We start from the raw sequence: 17,456 nt of genomic DNA, 5'->3' as shown, positions 1-17,456 counted from the left end.
AAGCCGGGGCAAGTTGCTGGGCGCGCCAAGCACGGGCTCGCGAGCCTGCGGATTGGGCGGGTCTCGGCCGCCGTAAAAAATTGATTAGCGGCGATGCCGAAGATCTTCAGTGAAATTGTTTGGAGTGTTTAATCTCTCGACCAACCGATGACCTTTACACACTTTCTTTGAAATCGTTCCTGGGACAAAACTGATATAACCGTCACCATGACCGAGGTTACCGACTCCAGCCAGAAGAAGCGCAAGCTACAAGACGGCCCCGAACTTGAGATCGATATTTCTGCGCCAGAACCGCCATCCAAAAAAGCACTCCGCAAAGCGAAAAAGACAAAAAGACCGACGGAGAGCCTACCCAGTCAGAAGACACTCAAGAGCCTCAAACTGAGAAGGCTAACTCCAAGGATATTGATGACTCGAAGGCCAAGCGCTCTGAATATGGAGTCTGGATTGGTAACCTGGGATTCTCCATGACCAAGGACGATCTCCGCCAGTTCTTCACCAGCAATTGCTCTTTTTCCGATGCTACGATTACTCGAGTGCATATGCCCAAGGGTGCAGAGAAATTTGGACGGCCTCAGAACAAGGGTTTTGCCTACGTTGACTTTTCCACCCAGAAGGCGTTGGACGAGGCCTTGACTCTGAGCGAGCAACTTTTGACAGGTCGCCGAGTTTTGATCAAGAATGCAAAAAGCTTCGAGGGCCGACCGGAAAAGTCTCACGACCAGGGTAACGGCACTCCTACGGGCAAGCCCGGCAACCCTCCGTCCAAACGAATCTTCGTGGGCAACCTCAGTTTCGACGTAACAAAAGAGGATCTTGAGGAGCACTTCGGCAAATGTGGTACGATAACCAATGTGCATATGGCGACTTTCCAGGATACAGGAAAATGCAAGGGGTATGCCTGGGTGGAGTTTGAAGATATTGCAGCCTCGGAAGCGGCGGTGAAGGGCTTCATCATGGTCAAGGAGGATGAGGAATCCAGCGACAGTGATAGCTCTGAATCAGAGTCTGAGGACAAGAAAAAAAGAAAAAGAAGACCAAGAAGCCTTTCCAACGTCGGGTATGGGTGAACCAGCTGATGGGCCGCCGGATGCGAATGGAGTTTGCCGAAGACGCATCAACCCGGTACAAGAAGCGTTTTGGCAAGGATGGCGAGGGCAAGAAGAACGGTCAGCCTGGCATCACGGATGTCGATGAGGAGGAAACTGAAGGGCAACCCCGGGTCTTCAAACCGAAGAAACAGGATGTTGATGAGTCCCGATACTCGAAAGAGACGGTCCAGCGACTCAGCGGTGCTATTGTTGAGGCCCAAGGCAAGAAAACCACCTTCGATTGAGCGGAGTTGTGGCAATTCGCTGGGTTTCGGTCTGGACTGCCACTCCCGCAAACCCTGAGCTTTTTTCTCCCCTGTACTCCATTCTTTAGTGCCGGATCATTGCAGCGGATCCGCAGGCGTCTGGGATGTTCTTTTTCTACTGTATTTGAAAGACTCTAACTAGCAACGATCTGCTGTGCGGTGTATAGTCTTATTGGATTGACGTGGCAGCGAATGTGAGACTGGCTCTTTTGAGGATGCCTTCTCCGCCAAGTTTATAGATACCTCTGGATAAAAAGTATATGGTTGGTTTTCCCTAAAAGCATTGGCGATAGAATATGTTGCTGTAATTTGTTTGTCGTATCCGCCGTCGAGGTTATCAATCAAGGTGTAGCATGCGTTACTTTGCAATCTCCACTGCATTCCTCCCGCCAGCACACCTGCACGGCCCCCATATAGCGGTTGGGCTCGCGCGAGCCCAATTTCGAGACACTCGAGATCAACCCTGTCAAGAATATTCACGGCCGGGGACGCAAAAGAAAAGAAATTTGTCAAAGACGAAACACGCCGATCATCCACTTTTAGGCTTCTCGGGCAGAACTATGTCTCACCGCCCACGCTAGCCCGATCTGGGGTGACGTCTCTCTGCGATGTCATGCCCTTCGTCGAATATCTGCTTCGCATCTCGTCCAACCTGCATCTCTTTCTCTTTTACCCCTTGCTCATTTCTCTTCTTCCTTTTCATCTCCCGAGTGAGGTGCTTTTCCCCACCCCCTTTTCTGACGAGCCCATCCCAGTTCTGGATTCTGTGGCGTGATTCGTTTTCCTTGTTGCTTCGCCCGCGAGACTTCGCCGCACTTCCCTCTTTCCCTGCTCACCCCTTCCTGGTTGGCTGGCCCCAACGCCAACCGTGTTCCAGCAGGGACCATCTCCCCCTCTCTCAAGTCCAATCTGTCCTCTCATCAATATGGCTCCTAGTCGACACCATATCGGAACGAGCCGTAGGAAGAGACGGGATGACGAGGGTGAGGATGAGGGCTCGCTCGCTGGAGATCTGGAAGATGACTCCTTGAGTGAAGGGTCGGTAGATAGCCGCCAAGATGAAGAGGATGCCGACGGGGAAGGAAGTGAAAGTGACGGAGAGTTATCGACTACGGCAGCCACCGACAAACTGAACGGTAGCAAGGTCAATGGCCGGGAGCTGCCACTGCCTCAACGACACAGCTCCGCCTCACCCAGCAAACCAGCCCTCAAAACCACGGTCTCGGACACAGAAGCGATGTTAAATGGGCTGAAGATCTCAGATGAGGGTGAGGAAATTCTGTTTGACCAGATGGGTGAAGATCACGAGCTCCAGATGGGCCGGACGCCGTCTGCTCCACCCACCGAACCAAAGCGGGACACATTAGCTACAAGGAAGCGTCGAGAGCATGAGAAATTTGTGAAGGAGCGAGATCAGAACCCGGCTTTCGTTCCTAGTCGAGGCAGCTTTTTCTTACACGACAAGCGATCGTCTGAACCTGGAACAAACGGCTTCCGCCCCTTCAATAAGGGCAAGTCGAGGCCGTACGGTCTCATTGTGGATGGGAATGCTCGCAGGTAGAGTCACCCCTCTCCCCCCCTTCCTTCTCCGTCTTCACATGACCATCATGTGTCCTTTTCTAATATCACCTAGAAGCTCTTCAAAGCCTGATGCAAGTGAGGGCCAGTGGACACACGACCTTCACGAAACGGTGGCTGGCGACAAAGCACCTGCTCCGAAACACCCTGCCCCATCCACAGCACCTCCAGCACCTCCACCCATCATGACCGTTCCGACTGCCCCCAGATCATCTCCTCCAAATCGATCCTTCTCCAGCACCACCTTGGTTGGCAATGTCCCTGTCGTGGTTCTCTTGCCTGGCATGGCTCAGGCCAAACCATTCCCAGCGGTACCCAAAAAGCAGCATACCCGTCTCCCTCAACACCGCCCTCCCTTGCGCCGCGACAAACCGGTGCGCATCTCTCTTCCTGGTCAAGAACCTCGTTATATCTTCCCGTCCACCGAGCGGTCCTTCATCTTTATTCCACGGGCCTTACGCCCCAACCAACAAGGCTATCGCGGCCGGGGCCGTGGAGGTAGCTTCTACGGTCCTCCCCGACGACCCAGCTACTATCCCAACAGCTATGCATCGAGCGTCATGAGTATGAGTCGCCGGTCTTCCTTCGGCCTGCCACCATCGCAGGATGGGTACCCGTCCCCGGCGGGCTCGGTCTATTCCCGACCGTCTATGATTCCTCCTGATGTCGGCAAGCCCATTGTGCGGCTGCCTCCTCCTCCTCGTCCCCCAGTCGGTATGCCGCCTGCTGGACCTGGAGTCGGGCTTCCTCCTGGAATGATGCTCCCGATTCCGTTCCCACACCCTGCCTACCGTGAAAGTCGCCCCGCAACCATCCCCATGCATCAACCGCGCCCTCAAAAGGCCGTGTCTGTGGCCGATATTGAAAGCCCTGCCACTTTCCCATTCAATCCGCAGCAAACCCAGCAGGATCAGCCTTTCCACCACCAGGTGCCCGCTCCTGCCGCCGGACCAGGCCAGGAGCAGCCAACACAGGGCTCAAGTCAGCCTTCTGGAACCCCCCTCTCTCAAATTCCCGAGCGGGCGATCCATGCCCAGCCATTTCAACCATTTGGCTATCCCCCGCAGCCTGCTTTCTACCCGGGCTATGCTCCTGGTGCGACAATGTATTATCCTGCTCAAGGGCCCGAATTCGCCTCTTATAATGGCCCGATGGGCCCCGGGGCATCGATGCCAAATTTCCCTCCCGGGCAGCAGTCTGTTCCTTATGCCGGGCCATCCTCTTCGGGTGAACAGCCCTCACAGCCGGGCATGGTGGCCCACGAGTCTGGCGGCACGGTCTACTTCTACGATGCGAACCAAATGTATTCGAATCCCACGTTTGGCGTGCCGGGTGGCGGGCCCGGGCCCGGGCCCGGAGGGGTCGTGGGAATGGGGGGGATGATGACGCCGCCGGGGACTGCCTACTACTACGCCCAACCATCTGGGGGCGGGGGAGTATACTACGGCCCGCAGTAGGGGCTGGCCTCTCAGGCTCCGAGGGCTGAATACGTTTGCTTCTTGAGCGCGGTCTTGTCTTCTTCTTTTTGCTTTTCTTTTTCTTTTCTTTTCTTTTTTTTCTCCTCTTTTCACTTTTCACTTTTTTTTTCTCTGTGTCTTCTTTTTCCTAATCTCTTTCTCTCTTTGTCTTGGATTCCTATGTTGTTACCCGTCTTGGCCATGGTTAGACTTGGATTCGGATGCATTTGAGCGTTTTCCCCCCTCATGTCCCCTCCCGCAAAACACGCCTCCTCCCCCTCTTCTTGTTTACTCTTCGATCACTTCACATGATCTAGGCCCAGTTGCATGACCTCATTTTTCCTTCTGTTTCCGATTGGAACGGGGCTATGAAACCACTAAAAGTGCTGAAATCCTGCAGTCGCCGTCATCTTCCCTGTAGGATCCACTAAATGATCTGTCTGCTCTCGCTCAACAGGGCTTGGGGCTTGATCTCCGTAGTCTCTGTACCTTCACTCCCATAGTCCGGGGTAACGTTATCGAGGTACTCTGTACCGCGGTATCGATACCGGTTGATACGTGTCATACGATGCGCCCGCTTCCTCACCGCCTGAATAACGCTTGAGTCACCCTACAGATACCGTCCTCCCCCCGTACCGCCTCACTCCCTTAGCTAAGCGTCTGCATCGTCCACCGCCGGGAGCAGCTGACCGTGCAAACAAACGTCGTCTGCCTGCTCCAGACCTCTATTTTCTCGACTTGACTCCTCTTCCCCCAAATCTGCCCTTCCCTTTGGCATCTCCCTTCCACTCTTCTCGTATCCGCTATCCGTATTCTTTTTCTCTCCCTGACTCCCTCTTCCACCCTGCCTTCATCTCCCGTATTTTCTTATCTCCCTCTCCCGCTCTAAGTTCCCTGTACTACTTGTCCCCCCCCCACACCCTTTGATCAACTTGCACCATGGCGACTCCGGCGACTCCGGCTTTGCCATCCCACCCCGGCCCAGATCATCTCGTTACCATCAAAGTCCTTTATAATGACAGTAACCGTCGCTTCAAGTTGCCGTTGAAAGATCTGCGAGCTCAGATCCTCCCTCAGAAGGTAAGCTGTCTCCACTCAAGCTCCCCGACCGGACATCCAGGCCGCCCATCCCTATCAACTATCACCACAGCCGTACCAACCATGGTGATAGTTGGTGGCTATTTGAGTGATGCTTCGTGAGACGTGCTTTTCTTTCATAAAAGCTTCAGAAGAAGACAACTCCCAATACTGGCCGTCGCCTGTTGACTAACGGATGTGCTCGGTTTAGCTCCGCACGCTTCTCGGCGTTCCCGCGGATGTTAACGTCATCCTCGAACGCTATTCCGACAGCGCCGGCTCCTACATTCGTCTCGACTGCGACAATATTGCTGTCTACAAACAATTATATCGTGCTGCCAAGGCCAAGTCGAAGCTACGAATTAAAGCCAGTACGGTGGATGCGTCGGCACCGGTGCCCGTTGACACTCCGCTCCCACCCCAACCAGCCGATCAGACCCCCCTAGACATAACTACCTCGAGACGGTTCTCAGCTCCCCCATTCCCGTGGCATGCACTGAAGCTCTACCCACCACTTCTGAATCGAACCCTGTTTCTGCGTTCGAGCCCAGTCAGCCTCAGGCTGGCCTAGTAGACGCTAACAACGAGCCTCGCTACCGCGACTTCGATATGGAGCAGGATAACCTCCGCTTTCCCGTCATCTCGCACAGATCGTTCAACGGGATGTTCTGCATTGACTGCAACAACTGTGGCCGTTCAATTGCCAATGATCACTATCATTGCAGTATCTGTGAGTATGGAGACTATGACCTGTGCCCTCAGTGTGTCGACGATGGTGCCTCGTGTCGTGGGGAGGGTCATTGGTTGATCAAGAGAATGGTGGTCAACGGCGTTGTGATCAATAGCACAACCGAGACCATTCCGCCCCGTCAGCACCTGCCTTCCCTGGAGCCCCAGGCATCCGTGCCTCAGCATGCTGCCCGTCCTGCGGCACAGGAACTCAAGCCGACACTTGCAGTTTGCCCTGCCTTCTCCGATCTTTCACCTCCTACCCCTGAGTGTGCCCTGGAGATGGCTGCCTCAGCCGTCCCAGACGCTGAAGATCGCTCCGAGTCTGGTATCCACGACTTGAGCAAGCCTATGTGCAATGGCTGCTGCCGTGGTAAGTCGTGGCCCCTTCTCATCTTTCTCTGTATGCACTTGTTCTTACTGATACACTACAAAGAGGTCGACGAGTCGAACCTAGTGCGCTGCAAAGACTGCGAGGACTACGATCTTTGCCTTCGCTGCCTCTTGCGAAATAAGCATGGGCACCACCCAGCACATACATTCAGCCTCGGCTCCGACCGTAACTTCAGCTTGAAGAACCTGATCATGTCTCGCTGCCTTCCGGGACGTCAGTTCAAGCACGCTGCCATCTGCGATGGTTGTGACAAGGTAGGACCATTCTCACAAATCCATCCCTCATTGTCAAAACATTTACCCCAGAGATTTCTTGACTGACGACGTCGCTTAGCGCATTCTTGGTGCCCGTCACAAGTGCCAGAGCTGTCCCGACTGGGACTACTGCTCCAACTGTCTGGCCACTGCTTCTCAAGATCACCCTGGTCACCGGTTCGTTCCTATTTATGAAGCTATTGAGGAGCAAGTTCCAGAATTTGAGATCCACTACGGCATCTTCTGTGATGGTCCCTTGTGCAAGGACAAGCCTGCCCAGAGTTACATCAAGCGGGTTCGCTACAAGTGTGCAGTCTGTGACGACGTTGATTTCTGCGCCAACTGCGAGGCTCATCCCCTCAATGACCACAACCGTACTCACCCATTGATCAAGTTCAAGACCCCCGTTCGTAGTGTGACTGTCAACACCGTGAACGAGGACGAAGGTCGTGGGCCGTACACCCTGGGCGACCCAGCCCCCATCCCTGTCTCCACTGCGATCCCAGCTCCTCCCCTTGAACCTTTCGAGGAGAAGCAGCCTGTGGTGGAACCGGCCCCTGTCGAGGTAGATGCCAGTAAACCGGAGATGACCAAGTCAATAGAGTCTATTCACTGCCGCGAGTCTCTCAGCAGCAATCTTTCCGATTCTACCCTTTCCGTGAACCCCATGGCCGATTACAAGGCTTGTTTCACCCGCGACACAATTGCCGATGGCACTAAACTGCTTGAAAACACAATTTTCCGCCAGACCTGGACCCTATTCAATCCAGGTCCTTGTGCATGGCCTGTTGGCTGTAACGTGCAGTACGTCTGCGGAGATATCATGTTCAATGTTGATGTCTTCGGCCCCTCTAGCGTCAATGCCATCCAGGAAGCAATGGAGACCAATAAGTTGACTGCGCCTGTGGAGCCTGGTCAAAGTGCTGACTTCAGCGTCACGCTCCGCGCTCCCAATCGGAGGGGTAATGCCATCTCGTACTGGCGACTCAAACTACCCAATGGCCTTGCCATCGGCCATCGACTCTGGTGCGATATTCAAGTCCAAATTTTGCCCTTTTCTCTCTCTGTACCCTCTCAGACAATTCAGCCGGTGGCGGAGGATATGGCCAAGGCTGAGTCTCCAGCCCCCAGTAACCCTGAGCGGGTCGGCAGTGGCATGATCTTTCCCAGGCTGCAGAAGGAGTCTCCCGAGTCTAGCACCTATGAAACCGTCAAGGCGGTCTACCAAGCTCCTACCCTGTCGACGGCCTCGGAGGGAGAAGACGTTTTGGAAGACGTTGAGAGCCTCACTTTGGATGAAGCTACCTCCACTGATGCCGGGTTCCTGACTGACGAAGAATATGATGTGCTCGACGCCAGTGACCAGGAGTTCTTAGAGGCGAAGCAATCCCTGCATTAGATCAACAACCTACTTAGTACACCATTTGGCTCTACCACATCCTGACGACATGAAATGAGGACGGGAATTTGCACACCTGAAGGGATTCGGATGCGGTTTGATTTGTTACTTCCACTCTCCTTTCCCTCACTCTGAACCCAACACCGACTCGGCCACTTCTGTTATGGCCGGCGTCCAAATAATGACACTACTACGATCTTTGAATTTGATTCTTCACTGCCGGTTCGCTTTTGTCCCTGATCTGCCCTGTGTTACCTCTCTCTTTCCCTTTTCTTTGCCCTGCAGAAGCTGCCCCACTACAAGCAATCACGCCTCTTTTTCCAAACGACTAAAAAAACAGACAGATCTTGTATCTTCATCTTCTTAGGATAGTCAATGCATTTTTTTTTTGCTCTTCCTTACGTACTGGCTACTTTTCTCCTCGGCGGCCATCGCCGATTTTCTATGTCCCAATGACGCCTTCATAGAATCTTAGTGTCTTCTTACCCATAGGAATTGACTTTCTCTCGGTCTTGGGCTTCCAACTCGGCTGCTCTTTCAGTCCCTCGGACCCGCTCAGACTCCACTCCCCCGCGTATGGGATGATCTTTGTGGCACACTGGTTACTAATTTACTCATACCGAGGCTTTTGATGTGGATGTTGCATCGCAGCGGGGTTGTGCGTTTTGCCCTTACACGACTTCTCCATCCCCAACTATTTTTGTTTATGTTTTCCGCCCTCGCTATTACTCTGTATGATGGTAATTTCTCAACTATTCAATGGTTCTGGCGAACCCTATATGACGAACGGAGCTTGGTTCCCCCGTATTTATTAGACAATATACTTGCAATGTTACTATACTAGGCACTGTGCAGTAAATGAAGCTTCACCCTTGCTTTGTATTCTATGTGCAGGCGCTTGCAACTTCCATACCGTGATGCATGCTGAGTTGCCCTTGAAGAACGCTCATCTTGCCTCGGTACATAAGATTCAGCGCTGCCTTTCTCCCCATGGTCCCCCCGATCGACATATATTCTGTTGAGCTGGTCTAAAAAAAACTGTGTTCCCCACCGTCTCCACCGTCTCCAGCTTGATCTCGGGCTCCAGGGTTATCCCACAACATTCAAAAGTGCTGTCATCGGTGGGCAATTCAGGGTCTTCACACTCTCGTCACCTGCACGCTTCGAGGAAACCATCGTTCTTTGAAGTGGTGGTGGTGGTCTATAAGTCTTGTCTACTCTATCATCTCGCGGTGCTAGTTGGATTATTGACCGTGACGCTAGCACACAAATTCGCTTGGTCCTATTTGTTGGTCATGGGTCTCTTCCGCTCAGCCCTCTTGGGCCTGTTCGCAATTGCAGCAGCCGTGATTGCGCCCGCAGTAATTCACATGGTTCAAGTCCATGGGATTTTCTTGACACCCAAGCAGACGGTGCTCGGCGAAGGGCAAGGCCCTATTTACATTCCAGACACTATCCACTGCGAAGACTTACACCACTATCGTCCGGCAAACTTGCTGTTCACAGCGTGCGAGGATGTGAAGACAACTCGGTTCAAATGGTTCCCTGGTCTTGGACATCTGGACGCTGAATCAGCGGGGCAGGGTTCAATTCATGTGGTGGATCCCAAGGTAGGTTGAAGCTTCGCGCCCACCGGATACAAAGAGAGTCAAAGTCATGAAAAAAAAGGTTGAAACACTTCACTGAGAAGCTAACGCTGTGACTTCCCACCTCAGACCTTCACCTCCGACCGCTTGGCCTTCAAGAACTTCAATGGCGCTTTCATTACACACGGTATCGACGTCATCGCCGACCCTGACCAGGACGATGCCGTGTATATCTTTGCCGTCAATCATCTTCCTAACCCCAAATACGCACAAAACACAATCCCGGACACCCCGGCCGCACGCTCCCAGATCGAACTCTTCCACCATGTCCTAGGCTCAAAGACCGCCCGGCATGTCCGGTCCATACGGCACGCACTCATCCAAACTCCTAACGACATCGCCGCCCTTAGCCCTTACTCTTTCTATGTCACCAATGATCACTTCTATCGCACCGGCTTCCTCCGCCTGCTTGAGGATGTCTGGCCTGCCGCAAAATGGACCAATATCATCCACATCCAGCTGCACCAGCTGCAGCACACGGACCCAACCGGAGGCCTTGAGGCCACCATTGCCCACTCCGGCCTATGGAACAACAACGGCCTTGGTCACGCCCGCACCGACTCTGAGCTAGTTGTTTCCTCTGCCATGGGCGGTGAGCTGTACCTTGCGACCCGCAACCTGGAGAACACCTCTATCGCCGTGCACACGACCATCCCGATTGGCACGCTCACTGACAACCCCAGTTACTTTGTTGACCCATACAACTCAGACACTGACGATGCGAGTGGGTTCGTTGTCGCTGGTATTTCACGGGCAGTGACTATGCCCCGCACAGCGAGCGATCCGGATGCGATGGACCCAGTGCAGGTGTGGTATGCGCGGTTGGGCAGTGATGGCTGGGAGAGGAAGTTGTTGTTTGAAGATGATGGCTCGCGGATCCGGACGGCCAGTGCGGCGGTACTGGTGCCAGTTGAACCGGTGGGGGGTGTGAAGAGGGCGTGGTTGTTTGTGACGGGGTTTTTGTCGGAGAGTATGATTGCAGTGGAGGTGGATTTGTAAGGTGCTGTGAGGAGTTGGGAATTACTCTGGGCTTCATTACTATTATGTCGAAGTTGATACTATATTTTCAATTTCCTGTGATGTTAGGGCTGATCCGGATTTGTATGGCCTGGTATAATGATAAATTTTGTATGCACTTTATCCAGGATGTCACAGCGTTAGTGCCTATGCTTCTTCCCCCTATATTTATTTAAGCTTATTCGGAATAATATTGCGTATTGTATTGGCTACCAAGTCTCTTTGACCTCTAGAAATTACCCTTATTGGCTCGAGTTGTTAGAATGGTGTCTGCAAGGTATTAGGAATATTCGGGATCCTGCCAATGGGGAAGTGACCACCAACATAATATTGAGAAAAGAATGAGAATATTAGAGGATCAGGATACAATTCCTACAAGTCCAGTAGGCAAGATGACATACCTTCAAGAATACGCGTATCAAGTCCCGTAACAAATAGATACATGAGTAACCTCCCCTGATTGATTCCTTTTGCTGTGGTGTGGGCATTATGTGAAACTTTAGTCTGGCGATATCTGAATGGTGGACACAAACAAACCTGCTGCTGGGGTGGGTCTATGGTACCTTGGGACCGACTTCTGGAGGGGATGGTGCCTGTTAAGGAGTCTGCCTGATCTATATTATGAGGTTCTTTCTCGGCTGAGGAGCTGATTTTTGTAATCTCTTTTGCTCATACTGTCTATAGTAGACTTGTGAAAGGCTTGCGTAAGGTACTGACCAAATATCCCCAGCCAAATTGAGGCTGTTCAGAGCATACTCGAGGTAAGCAGCTGAAGTGTGGCCAACAGCCTGGGAGTAGTGCTTACAAAACACTTCGAAATCCTTTGGTAATTGATCCCTTAAGAATTTTCTGGTATTCTCGATATGTACCACAGCCACTTTCCCATTTATTAGAAAATCTTAAAGACATGCCCCGATAGGATCTGGCGAGATATTATTATGCTATTGTCCTCTCATTGGCACATGCTCTATCATATCCATCATCGATTCGGTAGTCTTTGAACAAATTGGGGCCGATCAATTTAGGTTGCTTATAGTTTCTCGCACTAGGGTTCGCATTAACTATAGTCTATTACGTAGTTTATTTATCGTTGGTGACCCCACAACTGGTCCCCTGGATGCCTCAGGACACCCCAGATTTCGAAACTCCGGACTCCGGACTCCTTCTCCCTCTCCGTCCTCCACCTCTCCACGTTACCTCATCCAGACCATGTCCTGTCTTGTCCGGTGCCACGGTGCCCTCAGAACCCCATTGAGGGCTGCTCGTCCCGCGCAGAGGCTATTACTCCCCGTCCCATCAATGTGCAGTCGCTATCCATCATTCTCAACCTCCGCGGCATTACGAGCCTCAAACCAAGGATCTTCACCACCACCACCACCATCCACCACCACCACATCATCCACCGTGACGATCCCGTCGCCCAAAGACCTTAATGCGCCCTTGAGTACCTTTCCTGCGGCCATCGACTTGCCGCCCACCCTCCCCCGCCTATGCCCCGACCCCAGAGAAACTCAAACGCTATGTCGCCCTTGGCCGCGCCTATCTCGCGTTCTACAAGACCGGCCTGAAAAACGTTTATCACAACTACCGCGCCTCCCTACCACTTCGTTCCTCTCTCGGCCTCCCCGCATACCTACCAATTTCTCCTCCCCGCGGCCCCTCCTCTCCAAAACACCCTCCATCCACACCCGCAACCCCCCTCGGCCGCGGCCAGTTCCAGCTCGTCCGCCGCGCCGCCCGCGATGTCCGCCGCATGATCCCTTTCACCTTGATCCTTATCGTCTGCGGCGAATTTACCCCCCTCATCGTGCCACTCTTCGGCTCTGCCATCACGCCGGCCACCTGCCGCGTCCCGGGCCAGGTCGCGAAGGAGCGTGCCGCGGCGTCCAAGCGCAAGACCCTCGCGCTGGCGGCGCACGCCCGCGCCTCGGGCTCGACTGCCCCCCACGCCGGTGACTCTGCCGAGCTGGAGCTGCTCGCGGAGTTTGCGAGCCCTGCGTGGGCGATGCGCGCGGACGGCGCTGCCGTGTTACGCGCCAGCGCTGTTTTCGGGCTTGTCCGCAGCCATGAGCGGACCGGCGCGGCGCTGCTCGTAGGTCCTGTGTATCGACCGCGGCTCAGGCGGTATTTGGAATATCTGGCCATTGATGATAGCATGATTCGGCGGAATGGGGGCGTGGCTGCGCTGAGTGCGGCCGAGGTCAAGGTTGCATTAGACGAGCGCGGGGCTGGAGATGTCGCGGCGGCATTCGCGAGTGCGAAGGCGGAGTTTGTAGAGAGGGAGTGGTTGGAGCGGTGGTTGGTTGTGAGGCAGGGAATGGAAAAGAAGGTGAGCGCTTGAAGGCGTAAAAAAGAATCCTACTTTGCATCGAGCGTGGTTCGAGGTACGGCTTTCGGGACATGCTGGGGGGAGATGAAGGAGTCGGATTGTATGATAGGAGATGGGAAAGCTTATAGAGAACAAAACCCCGGCCTTCCCTCCCTTTTCGGTATTGTTTGTATATTAGAATATTCAACCTTTACTGCTCCATCGTTTCGCGTTCCAAGATTTCTTTTCCTACCTTGCAAGAATGGCTACCATTCAAGGTGGATGAAGGCAGAGCTAGAGCTTTGGAAACGGAGTATGCATTCTGGAAACATAAGATAATTATTTGCAGAGAAAAGATGAGGTAAATAATGCCGATAAAACTGGCCAAACGCTCCAAAGAGAAGAAGAGAGCAGAAGAAGAAGAAACGCATAACTTAAGTCACTTCCATCAAGCATACAGGGTATCAAACTAATAAACAAGCTTGAAACCAACAATTTCGCGCTAAGCTCGTACATGGCGAAGAGAAGCCGCCATGATACAGTAAGACAAGAACTGAAAAAGCCAGTACAAAACAGAACAAGCACAAACCCTTGCAACTGAGCCCTTCCCCCAGCATTCGACACTATACAGGCGCTGGAGCGGGGATTGTATTCGTATTTTCTTCTGAGGACGCCGCAGCAGCCCGTGCTTGACTCCGAACTTGTTTCGCCCACCGCAGGCCACAGCTGTTGCATAGATCGCGATTTCCGCTCGGCCCGCGCCGCCACTCAGGCGTCGATTTCGTGCTACACATCGAGCACGATTTCTCGACCGCAGCGGCGATCTGCTTGCGCTTGCGCTTCTTGCGCCGGCCCAGTAGCCGTTGCAGCTCATCGGCGAGTGTGCGGTTCTGCTTCTCCAGCTCGCGCAGCTCGATCTGCCAACTGGAGCCGCGCGTTGGGTTTAGTTCCGTGAAAAACGTGGCGGGCATGTCGGAGGGCGAGAGGCTGCGATTACCAGCGGGAAGGCCGTTCAGGCCGATGAGGGCCGAGAGATCGGGCATGCGTTGTCCTAGAGCTCCGTATTGGTTAGGTGGATTGGGGTCTTCCGTGGTTATAGTGGTGTTCTTAGAAGTTCCGGGGACGTTGGACAGCTCCTCTTCTTCGGCCGCGGAGACAGCGGCCGAAGAAGGGGGGAAAGCTCGTGCGAAGCGAATCTGGGCGACAAGGAAGGAGGGTCTCAGTCCAGGTCCAGCGTCGCCGGGATATAGGGTGGTATGTGCGGAAAGCGAGTGGCCCTTCTTATGGCGCATTTTGTGACGGAATGAAGGCAATTCCCGTGAACTCGTGCTGTTCATCCCACCATCTCCTTCAATGAGTGAATCATTAGCTGCTTCATCGAGGGCATCAATGATCGCGTTAGGGTCAGATTCCGGCTCCATCAAGTCATGGAGACTTTTGCCAATGAGATCATCCGGCGAGCGCCCCAAGACTGGCTTCGACTTGGATGTGGCAAATAGAATTACACCAGATAGAGATGTTTTGACCCATATATCATTCTCGGCCAGAGCAGCGTTCGATCCGAGACGAGCAATCTGGTCCAGCGAGTAGACAGGTCGGGTCCGGCCGGTCATGACCAAATATTTTCGGCCCTGGGTTGGGTCAATGTGCCATGAACCATGGCTTTCAAACCATGTATACCCCTTATACTTTTGCCGAATACGGTACACAACGCTGATAGGGGCAGGCGTAGTGCTTCCCCGAAGATCACGAATCACGGGTCCAATATCGCTGGGATGGCAGATTGTCGAGAGAGTTCTACCAACCAGCTCAATAGGTTCGTACTCGAGGATCCTCCTGCAAGATGGGGATAAGTAAAGGAATTCTCCGTTGAAAGAAAGAACGTGGATCACGTCATCTGAGTTCTCGACTAGAATGCGATCCAAATAGTGCCGATATAAGTTATTGCCTGGAACACCCGCGGCATTGAGAATAGCTGTCACTTCATCATGACCAAATTGAACCGTGAGATCAGGACGCAGTCTGTACAACTCCGGGGGTTGTACCACATATTGGGGCAATTGGTCACGTTGATAGTTGATGGTATATGTCCCATCTGATTCAAGCTGTCAGTTTAACAATACTGTTAAAGTCAGGGAAAGGTCCACCACATACCAGGATTCCTCTTTGTCACTGCATCAGGCTTCTCAACTAGATCAACCTGAAACCCAACATAGAATCGGATATCATCTGAGTCCCAACGAATAGGGATCATTGTGATGAGGTTCATGAACGGTTGCCCCCCTTGCGGTAGTTGATTAGACTAGCTTGAATCTCGCTACGATCATTAATAATCGACCGCAGACGATATACAGTCTGACCATCGACAAAGGTCCGCTTTGCACCAGCGTTGATATGGCCATCGGGACTTTGGAGGAATCGACAATTCCGGTCGATAATTTCTTCTTTCGTGTAGCCTGTGAGTCGCTCGAACGCCTCCGAGACATATACAATCGGATGATCCTTCCGTGTGATATCACAGAGCACGAAGGCACAGGACAAGTCGACTGCGCCGATGTTGATTTTGGGGTTAGGTCTCATGGCCACTCGGCTCTAGGCGGATTGTTAGACTTTCCGTATCTCAAAAGCTCAAGTCGCCTGATAGAGGGCTGATAGAGGGGAAACTTACTAGAACTCCTAGAACATCGAAACCGCTACTGGAATAAATACCGGTGTGCTGTGTCGCAGGAGCGTCTGGGCTCGACATTCCGGAAGGGAGATCTCCTGAGGAGTTAGTCCACTTCAGCCATAAATTCACTGGCATGGCACTTGAGGGGTCAGCCCCGCTCCAAGACATGTGGACTCACCTTTGGCGGCAAGGACAGGCTTCTTGGGTTGTATCGCGACGTGCTGTGGTGGACGGTATGGGACAGGCTGGGGGGGTCGCGGACGCTCTTGAACCGGCCGCGGTGCACGTATCTGCTGCGAGCGTTCGCTAGCCCGAGAAAAATCGGAATCCTCAAAGCTGCCTGTGGAAGTGGTTGTGGTGTTATTGCCGGGGTAAATATCTCTCCGTGGTTGAGGTTGGGTATTTGGTTGTTGAAAATATTGACCGGCCGGCGGCATAGACTGCGGAAACGGGGAGAAGGAAGGATTTAATTGTGAATGATCGGTCGCTGGCGCAAGTCCCATGGAGGTCGCGGGGTAGGTTGTTGGTACGTCGTAGGCGAAGGCATTCCCGGGATCGAAACTCATCCCCATAGATACCCCGCCGGGGAGCATCGTGTCATAGGTCAGCATCACATTGGAGAGGCGACTTTCCAAGCCTCCCTGGGGTCCTTGGGGTCCTTGAGGTCTTTGTGGCCCTTGTGGTTGATCAAAGGCGTTGAGGGCGAGGTCGTCATCCTGGGGTAGCATGGCACCGAAGCCATAATTTCCCAACGGGCCGGGAGGAAACCCCATCAACGAAGGGTCATGCGATGGCAAGGACTGCTGTAGGTGCGGCGGCACACCCTCGCGAGGGTCCTGGGGGTCATCGCGACGGGCGGCGGAGTGGTCGTGGTTGAAACTATTCATAGGGTTGGCCATGTCCCTGGGGAAGAGAAAAACACAGGCCTCGGCCTGCGTGGGGTCCAGAATGCAAAGCTTGGACGAGTTCCAGAGCCCCGGGTAAATAGAAACCAACGGCTTGGAATCTCGTAACGTTGGGCGACCGGGACTCCAGTTGGCTGTCACGGACTGAGGCCAAATGTGCAACGAAGACAGATCGTGTCTCGTAAGAGAATAGGTTGTGGCCAGTCTCTGCCCAGCCGGGAGAAAACAGCGTGAGAGGAGAAATTTGGTCTCAATCCCGTTCTCTTCCTCATTCTCAAAAGTACAAACACCCGATGTCATGGTGGGCCCCGCTGGCCCGCTGGCTTGCGCCACAGGGCCAATGAGAATTCAAAAGGCCGTGACCAGCCTTCGGGACCGACCTTTGCGCTGCTGGATTCCATAAAGGGGGAGCATGCAGATGGCGGAAGGAGGGGGGGGGGGGGACGCTGCGACGACTTCTTTGATCGACGAGGGTTCCCAGTCGGCGTATTTGGTTTTTGGTTGCAAGTTGTATACTATTGGTTTCATTTGGTTCTGTTTTTCAATCTCAGTCTGGTAGAGCGAAGGCATCTCGGAGGCATGGGGGAGGGCAAGTGGATGTGAGCGGTTGGAAGATTCGATCTATCACAAATCAGCTCGAACCAGGGCCTTTTGTCCATTGAAGTGC

At 53.3% G+C, this 17,456-nt stretch overlaps 6 protein-coding genes across 6 annotated transcripts; 5 read left to right on the top strand and 1 right to left on the bottom strand.

The window, feature by feature from the left end:
- Window positions 1-207: 207 nt before the first annotated feature.
- Window positions 208-1,336, top strand: N7462_001542 (putative RNA binding protein Rnp24; the record flags this gene model as incomplete). The annotated part of the gene is made up of 3 exons (XM_057073268.1): window positions 208-318; window positions 402-987; window positions 1,020-1,336. The coding sequence occupies 3 exons, from the start codon at window positions 208-210 to the stop codon at window positions 1,334-1,336; spliced, it is 1,014 nt and encodes a 337-aa protein (XP_056936909.1).
- Window positions 1,337-2,282: 946 nt separating this feature from the next.
- Window positions 2,283-4,392, top strand: N7462_001541 (uncharacterized protein; the record flags this gene model as incomplete). The annotated part of the gene is made up of 2 exons (XM_057073267.1): window positions 2,283-2,914; window positions 2,991-4,392. 2 exons carry the CDS (start codon window positions 2,283-2,285, stop codon window positions 4,390-4,392), a joined length of 2,034 nt encoding a protein of 677 aa, XP_056936908.1.
- Window positions 4,393-5,331: 939 nt separating this feature from the next.
- Window positions 5,332-8,245, top strand: N7462_001540 (ZZ type zinc finger domain protein; the record flags this gene model as incomplete). Its single annotated transcript, XM_057073266.1, has 5 exons — window positions 5,332-5,472; window positions 5,681-5,840; window positions 5,906-6,571; window positions 6,635-6,846; window positions 6,926-8,245. 5 exons carry the CDS (start codon window positions 5,332-5,334, stop codon window positions 8,243-8,245), a joined length of 2,499 nt encoding a protein of 832 aa, XP_056936907.1.
- Window positions 8,246-9,540: 1,295 nt separating this feature from the next.
- N7462_001539 (serum paraoxonase/arylesterase family protein) lies at window positions 9,541-10,890 on the top strand (the record flags this gene model as incomplete). The annotated part of the gene is made up of 2 exons (XM_057073265.1): window positions 9,541-9,855; window positions 9,961-10,890. 2 exons carry the CDS (start codon window positions 9,541-9,543, stop codon window positions 10,888-10,890), a joined length of 1,245 nt encoding a protein of 414 aa, XP_056936906.1.
- Window positions 10,891-12,207: 1,317 nt separating this feature from the next.
- On the top strand, window positions 12,208-13,249 carry N7462_001538 (uncharacterized protein; the record flags this gene model as incomplete). Its single annotated transcript, XM_057073264.1, has 2 exons — window positions 12,208-12,352; window positions 12,414-13,249. The coding sequence occupies 2 exons, from the start codon at window positions 12,208-12,210 to the stop codon at window positions 13,247-13,249; spliced, it is 981 nt and encodes a 326-aa protein (XP_056936905.1).
- Window positions 13,250-13,839: 590 nt separating this feature from the next.
- lreA (uncharacterized protein) lies at window positions 13,840-17,089 on the bottom strand (the record flags this gene model as incomplete). Its single annotated transcript, XM_057073263.1, has 5 exons — window positions 13,840-15,311; window positions 15,371-15,499; window positions 15,577-15,808; window positions 15,885-15,979; window positions 16,063-17,089. 5 exons carry the CDS (start codon window positions 17,087-17,089, stop codon window positions 13,840-13,842), a joined length of 2,955 nt encoding a protein of 984 aa, XP_056936904.1.
- Between the last annotated feature and the right edge of the window lie 367 nt (window positions 17,090-17,456).

The sequence above is a fragment of the Penicillium macrosclerotiorum genome (assembly GCF_028827735.1).
Source record: "Penicillium macrosclerotiorum strain IBT 26536 chromosome Unknown utg000002l_segment0_segment0, whole genome shotgun sequence".
NCBI classification, from domain to species: Eukaryota; Fungi; Ascomycota; class Eurotiomycetes; order Eurotiales; family Aspergillaceae; genus Penicillium; species Penicillium macrosclerotiorum.
Note: the sequence above shows the minus strand (reverse complement) of the source record. Positions and strands in the feature narration are given on the sequence as shown.